This window comes from Python bivittatus, unplaced genomic scaffold, assembly GCF_059951505.1.
Source record: "Python bivittatus isolate LINGU-HERP-01145 unplaced genomic scaffold, Pbiv_v1 ctg000480_np1212, whole genome shotgun sequence".
Lineage (NCBI taxonomy): Eukaryota > Metazoa > Chordata > Lepidosauria > Squamata > Pythonidae > Python > Python bivittatus.
The window spans coordinates 21,593,119-21,607,470 of record NW_028277075.1 but is presented as its reverse complement, the minus strand read 5'-3'; the positions used below and the strand labels follow the sequence as shown (position 1 = coordinate 21,607,470).

At 36.7% G+C, this 14,352-nt stretch overlaps 1 protein-coding gene across 1 annotated transcript in view; it reads right to left on the bottom strand.

Moving 5' to 3' along the window:
• Window positions 1–14,352, bottom strand: part of SPRED1 (sprouty related EVH1 domain containing 1) — a 77,411-nt gene that overhangs the window by 15,963 nt on the left and 47,096 nt on the right. The window contains exons 2-4 of the mRNA XM_007427256.4: window positions 13,036–13,210; window positions 4,272–4,440; window positions 3,318–3,367 (exon numbers count right to left, since the gene is read on the bottom strand). Of these exons, the coding sequence (XP_007427318.1) occupies window positions 3,318–3,367; window positions 4,272–4,440; window positions 13,036–13,210 (394 nt within the window). The remainder of the gene's footprint in view (window positions 1–3,317; window positions 3,368–4,271; window positions 4,441–13,035; window positions 13,211–14,352) is intronic.

The following is a 14,352-nucleotide window of genomic DNA, read 5'->3' as shown; positions in this document are numbered from 1 at the left end:
TCAAAAGACTGCTGTACTGTATTTCTTTCTACATTTTAGTATCTGCATATGTTGATCAAAATATGAAGAATATTTTATTTGAATATTGGTACAAAATAGTTCATTTTCAGGTAACAGATAAGTCATGCTATGCTACTGACACTGCTTGATTCTCAAAAGTTTGCCATATAGATACTGATACAAAGAGAAGACATAAGGGTGCTGTACTCTTCAAAGCATAGGCAAGCAATTTCATCTCCAAGTTTGGACTTCTCTTAATATAGAACACAGTGGAGAACAACTTTCTTAGCTTCTAAAGGCTGCAGAAAGCATGAATGATGATAGTATAATATCATTTAAATGGGTGGTCCCAAATATTTGGCCCAATTTATACTGGGAGAAGTTAAGGGATGATGTTAAAATGTTAAGCTTCAAAGAGGCTTTCTCATTTTCCCCTTATTCCCCTCGCCCAAGGAAATAATCACCCAATAGTTTCTGAAGCAGTTAAGGTGTGATTGTTGCCTTAAGCGCCTCCCAGTGGTTTAAAATACAATTTTTCTCATTATTTTTACTACCACCACCCAAATGGGGCAAATCATAACTGTCAACGTTTTGTTGCTAATTTCAGCACAATATCTGGAAGGCACAAAGTGGTTGTGACCTCTAGCTGTGCACTCTTGATCTAAGGCAATGAAAACTGCTATCATAAATTATCTCACCAGGAAGTTAATGTGATTGCTTCTTAAAGATTTGCACTGCAAATATATGTGATCTATGTACGAACCATGAATGTGCACGCACACGCACACACCCTTTGAGAATATTCCAATACTGTAATCCATATTCAGATGTCTACTGTAGAACTAATGAGAAATCATTGAATGCACCAACACTGAAACCCTTGATTCAAGTGAAACCTGTGGAACAGATTCCATTAGACAAGCTTAAACATTCAAACTAGAACAAACTTAAAGGTGACAGTGTGGACACTGCCTTTTGCAGAACTGTAGACTTCTTTTCCTTTTCAGATAACTTCACCTCTATAGTTATACTCTATGAACTGTAAAATCAACTATGTTGGACACACTACTTTGAAGACATGACTTAAAATGCTTGTGTATTTGCCTGAAACCCGTATTTCTATTTTCAAGCAAGTTTTTTTGAGAGGAATGTTTGGTTCATCCAAGTATTATCAGTGGGAAAGTTTTAAATTTGGAAATAAGTTTCAGTTTGTTACTGAACTTGTTATGAAAGTTTGCTCTAGGTTATTGGCTTTGTCTTTGTTCTAATAACGCTGCCAATTTTTTGCTTACTTAATATTAGTAGAGTCATTTGTTACTTTTTGGAAGAAGGCAGCTTTATCAAAGATTCACTGTTTTCTTCTCTTGGTAGCATATATGCAAATAGGAAAGCAGGTAATGAGTTCAGAATATTTATTAATAGAAAATGCTGATCTTCTTTGTTGTGTCTGCTCTCCTTTGCCTCATGACTTATATATTCCAAACCAGAGTAACTAGTTCAGGAAAGGAAATGTTGTACCTGTAGCTAACAAGGAAACCTCTCTTGACATATGTGAGGCTCCCTGCCTTACCAGAATTAATCAATTTATTCTAAGAATGGGAAATCAATATGCTGTAAAGCACTAGCATCATTTTTGTTTACAAGATCCATAAATATTCCTCGTTTACTCTTTGAATAGTAAAAATGGTGGGTGACTGCAGCCCAGTGTTTTGAAGTGTGCCTACCTGTTTAGAAAAAATGCTAAGGTAAGTGGATGTGTTAGCACTCTAGGAATCTTAAAAGGGATGGCAGAAGCAATTCTGTGTGGGTGTATGCAACATGCTTTCAAAACTCCAAACATGCTGAAGGATTCCTTTGCTTATTAAGGAAATAGGTACTGCCAAAACAAAGAGAGTTACAGGCAATCCTCTGAGGTTCAGGATCCTGCAGAAATCTTGCATTGTCCAGAATGGTAAGAACATAAGGAGATCCCTTGCAAATTAGAAGCTATTATCACACTAATGTACACTCAGTTCATATAATGAGAGTAAAAAGAAGAGATAGCCCTCAATGGTAGCAGGTGTCAGCAGTAAATCTTAGCTCTTCAGAAATGTAACCCCTTTTTCAGGAATGGCTTTACTAAACAGAAGCCTCACAGACATAACTCAGCTTGATTCATTTCTTTACTGCAGAAAAGAATGAAGCTGTATTCACAAAGATTTGCCCACTGCAGCCTTTATATGGGTCACTGCTCCAGGGTTTAAATTCTAGATCTTTTTAATCCCGTGTTTCCCAGTCATATTCTCTTGATTGTTTTGGAAGGTAGCTGTATGGTTCCTTCTAGTCTGGGAACTGGTTCCTGCTTCATCATCATCTTTCCTCAGAGCAGATTTTTCTGGTTAATACTCCATGTTAAACTTATGACGAAAAAAGTTGTTTTCCTTAATGAAATCCATCAACCTTATCCCTGAACATCCCTTATTTTTAATCAAATTCTGGCAAGCTTAAAAAAGCAGCATCTAGTATTTGGTTCTGCTCTTCCCAGATAACCTTGACCACTGGCAATACCATTTCAGAATGAAGGTGTGTCATTAGAGATTGGTATACTTGAAATTTTAAAAAGCTTTCTGAATATTCAGAACAAGTACATTAGGAAGCTTAGACTGAACCACTTGAGTGTTTATATTTGGGCAAGTCTTCTCTGCGAAGTGATAATGAAACATATACTTCTGTCATTTAAAGTCTGGGAAATGTACTCCATGCTGACCACTGTGTTAACACTGATTGAATACTGATTTATTACTGGGCTTACCTTTATTGTATTATGAGCACAGCTTTTATTGTTTCTGTATATTCCTGACTGAAAGCAATCGACTCTGATGAGAAGGCACCAAGCAGACATTTAGAGGTAGAACCACTGCTACTTTGGGGCTAAACCCTAACACTGAAAATACAATTTTTGACAATCTTGCCTTGTTAAATCCTGTAATCATCCCACATCCAAAGGCAATATGTTACTACTATCACTGCTTCAGCATCTTTTTCTGCCAATGAATCATTTCTTTTCAGGGATTAGAAAAGTTCATAATTAGGTTCTAGATCCCGTCACTCATGTGTCTTAATGCAAACCATGCTGATTCATTACAAGTTTTCCTCTGGACAGGTAATAGTTTTGCAGTCCTAAGAATCACAGAAGTCCACCAACACTTGTCTCAAGGCAAGACTGTCCCATAACTAGCCACCCATGAATAAAAACGAATGTAAGTATCTCCTTTAGCATTAACAGTTATTGTCATTTCAGCCAATGCAATTAATATAATGGACTGGAAAACACTTACTGGAAAGCCATCTGTAGGCACTTCGATTTCATCATGTGAGGTTAGACAACCTGTGGGAGAAAGAGACAAACATAAAATTTTAACTTGTTTTTATTTGTGTTCTCAGCAAGCATAGCACAATGATTTTATAAGAAACAATATTTATATCATCATAATACAGGATATAATAAAACACAGTATGTGAAGAAACACTTTAGACAGTGGCATATTTTGTTTCTACATCCCTTTCCTGCTAGAAAACAGGAATAGATCTATTTTAATACACTGATTTTGAATGGCAATTGCTCTATACCCAGGAGTCCCACTTGGGGCCAGGGGATACTGTGCACATTATACAGTTTGAAACAAGGACCAAAACTCACCAGATGCCATGGTATGTGCCCATTTACAAATTGGCTCTGTTAAGGAGTATGGGCATGGATCCATTTTGCAGAAATGGCCCAGTGAGAGTGAAGTACTTTTTTCAGAGAAGCAAAGCTTTGAAAGCTCTGAAAGTTGTAAAGTTGTTGTTTTTTTCAATGAAGATCTGGACTCTGTTACCTTTAAACATACTAATGTAATTATTGAATTTGCCACTTTCCTGGCCCAGTAGGAATTACTATGGGGAGCTGCAAATAGCTTCATTCTTTCTATCCTATTGGAAACTCTGCTCACTTATCTTATATGGTGCTTATAGCAGCTGCATGCTGCTCTCTCTTTCCTTGAAGACTTAAACCAGCATTTTCCATTTGCATGTGTGCGCGTGCATGTATGTATGTGTGTATATATGAGATGCTTTTGACTTCCACTTTTTAAAAACTGGCTATAAATGGGATAGTGAGAGCAAATGAAATGAGCAACTACCCCCCAATAAAAAAAAAAGGGGGAGGTGCACAATTGCATTGATACTAATTAGGTTCAAAATAAATAACATTTTTTTAACCAAAAAAATCCCTGAATAACTGAGATTCATACCTTGAGATATATCCTCTACAGCCCTACGAATTCCTCTATCAAATGCTCTTGCATCGGCAGGACTTTGAAATGTGAGGCCAAATTTTTTGTCATCAATCTTCCAGTGGTGAAAAGTTGGCGTAACCTTATTGTAAATAAGCCCTTTCTTTAACGTACACTCCAAAACCACCTGAAAAGAAGCCAAGTTAAAAGAGGAAGTTACTACAAGAGGTTTCTCTCTCTCTCTCGCTCTTTGTGTATGTGTGTGCATGTGCACATGGTTGTGTGTATTTAAGAGATATTTTCCAGTTTTAGAACTGAATTGTTCTATCAAAGCTGTTCACATTAAAAAATGCAAACAAGTCATAGCATAAAAGACCTAATTACTAAAATAAACAATGTAAATTTATTCACAAAACTCTAAAAACTAAGAGTAGCATAAAAACATCCCATCAATTTAATAACCTATCCCATATATCCCAAAATTAAATCAATGTGAAATCAAAAACAGAAACAGAAATGTCTACACAAAGAAAGAGGGAGTTGTATGAATGGGAACCATCATCAAGGCATCCCTGGTTTTTGGTCCCTGCCAGCAAGTTTAGCTAAAATAGTCCTGTTCTTAGGTTCAGCTGTAGGAACAATATTTCAACAGGAGTGCAAGAGTTATAAAATGAACTGATTCTGGACCATTCAGGTTAAAAAATAAATAAATAAATTGGATTTGAAAGTGACAGCTGATACAGTATTGGAATGGATTGCTTGATATGCCCATGCGACATCCCTGCTTTGCAAGCTGCACTGGCTGCCAGTTTGATTCTGCATTTAAAGGTACAGATTATGACATATAAAGCCCTAAATGGCACAGGGCCTGGTTGTTTGAGGGGTTGGCTCTCTCCAATGGTGCCTGCCCTGCGTTCCTTTGATTAAACAGTGTCATCTTTCAGGACCCAAGAAGCTTGCTTTTCTGTAATGGCACCCGCTCTTTGGAATGAGGTTCCTCCTGAAAGGTGGGTGATTCCCACCTTGATGGTGTTCTGGAGATCCTTAAAGACCTCTTCTCCTAGGCTTTTGGCTAAGGTGGCTGGGAGCCACTGCCGGGGGTATGATAACTGTTTTAAGTACTGACTGGATTTGCCATTTGTTTACTATTTTATGTAGAATGTTATTTTTATATTGTCTTGTACTGTGAGACTCCCAGAGTCAGTCTGGAGTCAGGTGGTGCCTAGAATGAATGAATGAATGAATGAATCCATCTTCAAAAGTAATTCCATGCACAGCCCATCTAATCTGGATGTGATTAGGATATCAGTAACTAAGAACAAGTGTGTTGTAGTGGTTAAGAACTAGGAACAGAAAGACCCAGGTTCTAGTCTACCCTCTGCAACAGAAGACCACTTGGTGGATTTGGGCCAGTCACTGTGGAAATATAGGAGAAGGGAATGCTGTGTATGTTGCACTGAGCTCCTGAATGAAAAGAAGAATAGAAATAGCATAAATAAACAGGCCTACCAGTTCTAAATACACAACTTGTTTGTCATTATTGGAAGCAAATTCTTGATTAGCTAGTAATTTCATAAAAATCAGTATCTGCGTTTATTATATTCATTTAAACAAATCCAGGTTTTCCATTCTCACTAATTCCTTTTCTGTATCTATGCAAACTAAAGGGTTTTTTTTTTTTTTAAATTATGCAGCTGCCATATAATCCCAGGACAAGATGCAGTTGCTTTAAAGAGCTTCAGACAGAAGTTATATTTATGCCCTTGCACACAATGAAGCCCCTTTTTAGAATCAAATCTAAACCATTGCTCAGCCACACTCAATTCCCACCAACTCCTTTTGTTTCACACTGCTCTGCCCCCAAACTGCTCTTCTTTCTACAGAGTTTAGAATGCTGTTAGGTTTTCTTCAATTCTAGATTAAAAAAAAAACAAAACCTCAAAATGTGTAGATAGCATCCAGGATTAGCAATTACAGAAAAAAATACGATAGTTTTTCCATGACACATGATCTGCCCTTTCCTCAATTAATGTATCCAACTTTCAATTTCATTCATTGATAACCTACCTTTCAAGGAGGCTTATAAGGATTTTTGTCAACGCTAATCAATGAGGTAGGTTAAGGCAAGAAAAAATGGGCCCAAGGTTACCAGTGAACGTCACTGTATTTCTCTATTCTGTCTCCCTTTTTCCTTGCTAAAAATTATTGTGCTAAGTTTCCATAGCCATTTAGCAATAAATTATGGAAGAAGTATAATACCAAGCAATGAAATACAAAAAACTGGTCGGTCCAATTCCCATTACTTCTCAAATTCCTATTCTGGAAGTCCTAATGGTACAAGTTTTCAAAAGCCTTTTTCATTGTCTGAATATATTGCCCTACATTGATTAAACAAAGGTAACAGAGAATAAGATATGCAACCTGCAACAAAGTGTCATTATAAAATTGGAAAGCAAAGTAAGTATCACTTTAAAGCAATAGCATTTGAAAATCTAAAATACTGAAGCTTGCGAGCCTGCTTAACGCTTCATATAAAAGGAACTATCCAGCTATGTTTACATAGCTTAAAACAGCAGCAGACCTGTCCAGGTTAGAGTGGAAGGTAATTGTTCAAACTAGACTGGCTGGAGCCAGATCTCCGAAGGGAAGTATAATGAAGGAGGAAGTGTGCAATTATGTCAAGGGTGCTTTGTGAAGAAAGAGAGAAAAAAACTGCTTTACATTCCAGCAGAGGTCTAAACAAGCTGGGTAAACAAGTCCAGAAATAGTCTCTGTCATTCCAAAGTGAAGCCCATTTCCTCAGGGCTATCGCTTTTCAAGATACCGGACGGACTGTTTGTCAAAAACACGTCAAGCAAGTATTCTCATTCATGAAAGTACACCTAGTATTTTGCCACAAGTATCCTCAACTAAAACAAAGTAACTCAAGGATTTTACTTACATAAGACCTCTCTAATCTTGTACTTTCCAGTTGTGATGGGGTCACACCCACAGAATTCCTAGTTGTGGGCAGGATGGCTGAGAATGGCAGAATTAAATTTTCTTCCCCTACCTAAATTCCAATTCATTGCTTTTCTGAATGAAACCTCTCTGTCTTGCTACCCCACCCAGATAGACAGACAGATAACAAGTATAGGTCAAAGGCACATACTATGGTTTTGTTTCAAATTAAGCTCTATTCCTAATGTTTGGGAATGTATTACAGCTAGAAAATGTTCAATGTAATGCCAAGCAAGTTTTAAAGGTTCAGGAACCAAGTAAAGTAATCCCTCCCTGATGCGTTCCTTTTAAATTAATTCCACTTTACCACCGCAGGCAACTAACTCATGATTTTGAGTATCTTAAATTAAACCCAATGAACCTAATGACCAGGATGGCCAAGAATTCTGAGACCTATCCGGAAGGCCCCAGGCTGGAAGAGGCTGAGTCAACCGATCAAAGAGGCTTTTCAGAGCTGAAGAGTAGGATAAAAGCAGCTCTAAAATAAAGTATCCACACTGAATGACAGGACAACTCCTGAGAAGAGCAAAGGCAGGGCTACCTGATGAGTTTTTAGGCCTGACCTATAATGAGCGGTTTATGACAGTTCAAAAAAAAACTAACAAATATTACATCCCTCCAGCTGGCCTGCTCAATCTTTGCACCATCTCTTCCTTCTCTCACTGGCTCTGAATCTCAGTGCTAGTCAGAATTTCCTCTGACACACAGTTTCAACTGCATATTATCATATGATTCTCTACATACGTGCATAAAAACACACTGCAAAAGGAATAGAGCAATGACAAGACAGTGACCTTACTGGCAGCAAGACTATTTGCCACCTTAATGTTAATTCAGAAGATTGTTCCAATAGCAACTTTTACAGAATATTTCTTACAATGATGCACCCTAATATTTCATTTTTTAAAAAAGTTGCACTTACTAAAAATGGTGAGAAATCGTAAAAAGTATATGCTAGCTGCTCAGAACCTTTGACTCCATCCCAAACATACATGGCATATATCTGCAATTAGGAGAATCATTGTTGCTGCACTCTTCTCTATTTGTACACGTTCAATGATGGGTAAGACCACATCTTACATAGGAGTATCACAGGTAGTGACTTGTTTCCTTCCTCCACAGCTAGCCAACAGTGGTGATATCATTAGGGGATAGCATATGCCCCTTGCTTGCCTGGGTGCACGCTCACTCTAAGTACAGAACTGGTAGCAAACACATCTTCCTCCCTGAAAGCAAGCAAATCACTCTGCCAAGTCTTCTCTTCCTTCATTCTCTTATGGTTTTATCCCTGGTAGCAGCTTCTCTTCTTATCTCTGTTTTCTGACTTGGCAGCTACAATAACGTGTTTCCAGAGAAAAGGAAGCCAAATATTTGGAATCCAGATTTCCTCGTTTCTTCAGGTAGTAAAAAGGTCAATGCTGCTACCTAGGCCAGTAAAAGATGGCAGCAGCAATGCCATTTGTTGACTATATTGGAGCAACAATACTAAAGGCATTGCTCAGTCGGATAGCCAGGGGTACAAGATGGCAAAATTTAAGACAGAAGATGAAAAGAGGAAGGAGAATAGGCAAATTCATCAGTTTCAAGGTTTCGTGTGTATGCATATAAACGCAGGATCATACTACCCTACAGAATTGGACAATATGCTGAAACTTTCTCTCCCGCCCATACTAATGGTCTCTTTCAACATGATTTAGCTTATTCCAAGCAATTATGCCACTACTCCCATGCTAAACTTTACCAAAATACAACTTTATCTTGAACAATTTGCTTCCGGTTCTGAGATGACACTTTTGAGGATATTCAAATATAAATTATTATTAACCACACTCCTCCTTTTTGCTGGTGGCAACATTATGCAAAACTGTAAGGGTAGCGATGGAACAAGATCAGAGCCATGTGATCTTGTAGGAGTCCAGTTTTTCCTTCTTTCTGGAAAAAGCAGTTCCTTTTTGGCTTTAACTGCATTTTGTGGCTTTAATGTTTTATCTAGTATTTTATATTTGAGTGTGCAGCTCCTGATGCTGAGGGTGCCCAGGGTTCAGAAACATTTGTCTAGATTTCACAGTATGTTACAGTCTATCTCAATCTTGGCCACTTTAAGATGGGTGGACTTCAACTCCCAGAATTGCCCAGCCAGCTAAACAGATATTTGTGTTAGCTTCTATGTGTACTTTTTATTTGGTTGTATTTGTGTGTTTTGCAACTCTACATCTTCTTTGAATCTTGCTTTATAATTATCATTCTTGTTCACAGAATTAATTACTTCAATAGTTATTCTGATTCTTCCTATATTTCATGTGGGAAAGAAGAGTTATTCCCCAGTTGTTGTGTAAGCTTAATATGTTAGTAAGGAGAACAGGCTTGGGGCTCGGCCAGTTGTTTCCATTTGGATAGGTGGTAGCAGCCTAACTATCAAACTAATGAACCTGCTAGTAGATTTAACCAGGATGCCCCTTGACCAGTGGCGATTTTGGCAAAAGAACCTAAGAAGCCTAGCCATCCCTCCCTGGCTGATGGTTGCTACAAAAGGGCAGAAAAAGAGTTAGAATTAATCAGAAAAAGAAATTAAAGGCTGGATGTATAACAAAAGGACCCAAATCTAGTTTGCAACACCATTCACTATACACTACACCTTACCACATGTAGGCTGGTAAGAATCGGAAGACATTCATTTAAATAGCAAATGAACAGATATTTAATATTAATGATTATGACTAAATCTTTATACATTCAAAGGCTATATTATTTAGCACCTGCTCTGTTGAGAGTATGAATAAAGCAGGCAGTTTCACAAGATCGCTCTACATTTAATTTACATGGCAAAATAGGCACTTTGGGCAGATATTACTTGGATTACTATGCAACAGGCTGATGGTTTCCCAGTTATGTGGGAACTGCCTTTTTCTGAGTTCATTTTGCATGGTTATAGGTAACATTTAAAGAAAGTAATCTATCCAGGGATTTTCCAAATACCAATCCCAAGTCTTGGTCCCTGCCCTTCTGGCTGAGTTGTAACCCTAGTCTCATGTAAATACAGCTTTCATCAAACTAGAGCAATGTTTAAAGAGCTCTTGATTTATCAGCAATTCAATGAATAGTTATATCCAGCTGCACCTATAAGCATGATAATATGCAAGAAATGGTTATCTGAATTATACTAATGAACAATTCTACACCAAAGAAGCAACTAATAACCCATTTAGTCTGCTGATTTCCTGCAATTTATCATTTCATTTTTCTGGCACAAAGTCTGTTTTCACCAAAAAAATTTTTGTTGTTGTTGTTGCATTTTCCCACAATCTACATTCTTAAGAGTGAAGATTAAGTTATCTCAACTTTTTAAAATTCAATTTTGAGAGCATAATCTATATATATTACTGTGCATACGTATATTCTATTATTTTCTTTCCTTTTTGAATACCTATTTTTGCTCTTGGCTTATCTTACTTTTTTTTTTGTCTTGATGTTTTGCTTGTTCAATAAAAAAACAAACAACCCCCCCCCAACTTTGTATAGTAATACATCCTGAGTGTGTCAGCACACATCATCTACCTCCTAGTTGTAAGTTGATGGCAACAGTAACTTCACTTGCAAAATAGTTTTTAGATTACAGAGCCTAGCCTGCACAGAATAGCATGAGCATGATTTAGATAAAACTTAGCTTTTGTTACACATGTGACACACCTGTTAGATCTCCTATGAACTGCTAAATAATGAAATAATTTGGGATAAAGCTGAAGTAAGGGAATGCTGGAAGGAGTCCTTCAGAGATTCTATATGGGAATGACAGTGATAAGTTGAAAATTGGAATCTAAAAGAACACTATTAATATTGTTAATACCTAAGAAAAAAAGGATGAAGAAGTCTTCAATGGTAGGAGATATGACAATGAGTGAAAATTGTGAAGTACAGTGCAACATTATTATTGATTTATTTAACCGATTTATACAGCTGTCCACCTGCCAGAGTGACACTGGGCAGCTAACAGGACATTATGATGAGAAACAAAGCATATGCAGAGCAGCTTTTGCCCTTCAGCAAGTCACTGAGCAATATATGAAAGCAAGGAAGTTTATTGTACATTTTTAATTTAAAGAAAGTGTATAATAAAGTTTATAAATGTATTTCAGAACATTTTGTACAATTATGGAATTTAATGTTGGTTGCTAGATGTAATAAGAGTGGTATATGATGGTAGTAAAGCATGCATGGAAATAAAGAAATGATTCAACACTGAGAAGGATAAGTAAGGATGTGTGATATTCCTTTCTTTGTTAATGCATTTATTGATAAACATATATGGAATGCTTGCAATAATTTTAGAAGCATGTTAGTCAAGGACATGAAAATGCATCCAAATGATGCAATAATGTTGGCTAAGAACCCAAATGATTTGCAGTGATGTTAGATACAGTATACTGTAAGAATGAGGATAATGGATTTCAGCATTAATGAATAAAAAACCAAGGTAGTTGTATTTGACATGGAAAATGGAGTAAATAATTGCAAGTTAAGTATAAATGGCATAAAAACAGAACAAATAGAAAAATTTGTATACTTTGGTAGAATGTTTTCTAAAGATGGAAAAATGTTTGTAAGATGTGCAAATGCTGGTAAAAAAGTAATGGCTATTACCTGGTGTATTATGAGGAACGAACATTTACTGAAAGAATTAAAAATCTCCATGTGTAAATGCACAATTCTGACCGTTGTATTCCATTCAAGCGAGGACTGGATATGTCAGGAAAAACAGAATAGTGAATTGAAGTGGAATTCACTTATGAACTGAAAAAGTGATATGTATGGCAAAATAAGAGATAAGGTCAAGAATGAATAGGGTTTGAATGAATATGGATTGAATACAGAAGTGACTAGTATGAAAGAAGGAAACTGAGATGTTCTGGTCATACAGGGAGTATGAAACATGCTACAAGATCAATATATGAAGGAAAAGTGAAGAGAAAGAGGAAATTGGTAAGATCCTCAAAAAGAGAGAGGTGTGAAATGCAAAGAACAAAAGGCAATGTATGAATTGATGCATGAAGCAAAAACAGAAAAGTATGTAGAGGTTCAGTGAATAATGCAATGTGCACTAGATTTAGTTAGATTTTATCTTATTTTAGCTCCTGCTTCTAATTTATTTGCCTACTACTTCTTACACTTTTTCTATAGTTTGTATAATGTTGCTTATCCTGAAATGGATTCGTGTAATACAGATTTTTTCTAACCTGGCAACTTTAAGATGTGTGGACTTCACCTCCCAGAATTCCCCACCCAGCATGGGGAACACTGGCTTAACACTTTAACACTGACTGCAATAAATTTAACAGTACTACTCATCTGTTTCCAATTTTGCAATTTCATGATATTCTTTATAGTTTTATTGTGAGAGTCATTACAAGTCACTTTAAAACATTGTTAGGTGTCTCAAATGCAAGAAATATGCATATTTTAATGGATTTTCCAATTAATTGCCTTTAATGCAATCCAATGATACTTCCTAAATGATCAAACTATAAAGAAAATTATATGTATTTTGAAATTTAAAACCATTTAACAGAATGTCTTTAGATGTACATATGAGTGTGTACATACGCATGTCTGTGTGTGTGCATATATATACATATACTGTTCATGTGAAGAGAGAGAAAACAGTGGAGGAACATACACACACCTAGAAATGACAGGATGTTCCAAAACTTAAATTAACTGTTACTTAGGGAGTTACTTCCCTTTTGACTTACAATTAATGGCACAAAACAGACATAATTATTTTTACCGTTTTATCCCTGAGACGCTCCCCATGTACAAGAAAATCAGCACAGCCACTTTCTTCTTGTTGAATGACTTTGAAAATCGTGACGCAGCTCAGTCCACCCCCTGCAAGCGGTAACCATCCACCACTTGAGTCATCACGGGTCATCACCACAGCTCGCACACGGGCATAACTATTACTGAAACAGATTAAGAGTAAAAAAATATATATATATATTAAGTTTTCCATGTCGGGAATGGATACAATTAAACTAAATTAAGTCATTGCATAGCCGTATTACATTATTCAAACCGTCTAGTTAATCATACAGTTCTCAAAAACATTTAATTGATATCCTATGATTCTCATCAGCACTGGAAATCTACTTGGTAATCTGAACTGATTATTGTACACAGCTTACTTGAACATATTTGGGCAGATGAGGTGAACTTTGTAATGTTGCTTTCAGCAAAGCCTAGCTAGTTGGATCATCAAGAGAGTTAATTTCTGTGGCCTAGTTTTAGTGCTATTGACAGCGATTTCCAATGGTTCTTATATGAAAATGGATCCAAGATGAAAGCTAAACTCTTTATTGCATGAGCAAAGTCAAAACACTCTGACAAATATTCTCTTCCCAAGTTTACTACACCAAGTTGGCTGCGATCGTCTTGCATCAGCATGTGCGGCAAGGCAGTATTGGTCAGGACTGGTAACCAGGGCAACATATTAGTTGAAGCAGTTCTGTTTATATTCAGCTGTACACTCTCTAATTTGGTGAGAAAGGAATGGACACAGATTGGATCATAATAACTTGCACAAAAAAGCATAAACTAAGTAGGAGATGATCATGATGTTTGCTCACTTGCTTCCTGCAAACAGTCACTTAACTGCCAGTAAATGCATACTCAATCTTCCCATCACTGCCTTTTTGAGACATGATGATGGAAGGTCAGCATCCAGTAAAAATGAAACAGTAACAGGATTAACATTGTATTCATCCTTTTTCCCACCAATATTTAAGCTGAAGCTTCTGGAGGGAGGAGTTAAAGATTGGGGAAGGGACACTTAAGCCTCTCCATTGTAATCTAATCATTAAGTACTGTTATAAAGGGCAGGTTTTAAACTTCCTTTTCTGTTCTTTATCAGTGCTGATGGGAAATGAAGCTTAAAAAAAGAGACACTGACACGTTCATTTAAAAAGACAGTTAATAAGCTTTTAGCTACTCTTTGGTACTAAAAATGCCAAAAGATCGGTTAAAGGAGCAAATTTATTAGATTTCAAGATAGAAGACACAAGAACACAAGGTCATATGATTTTACAAAAGAATAATCTGAAATTAA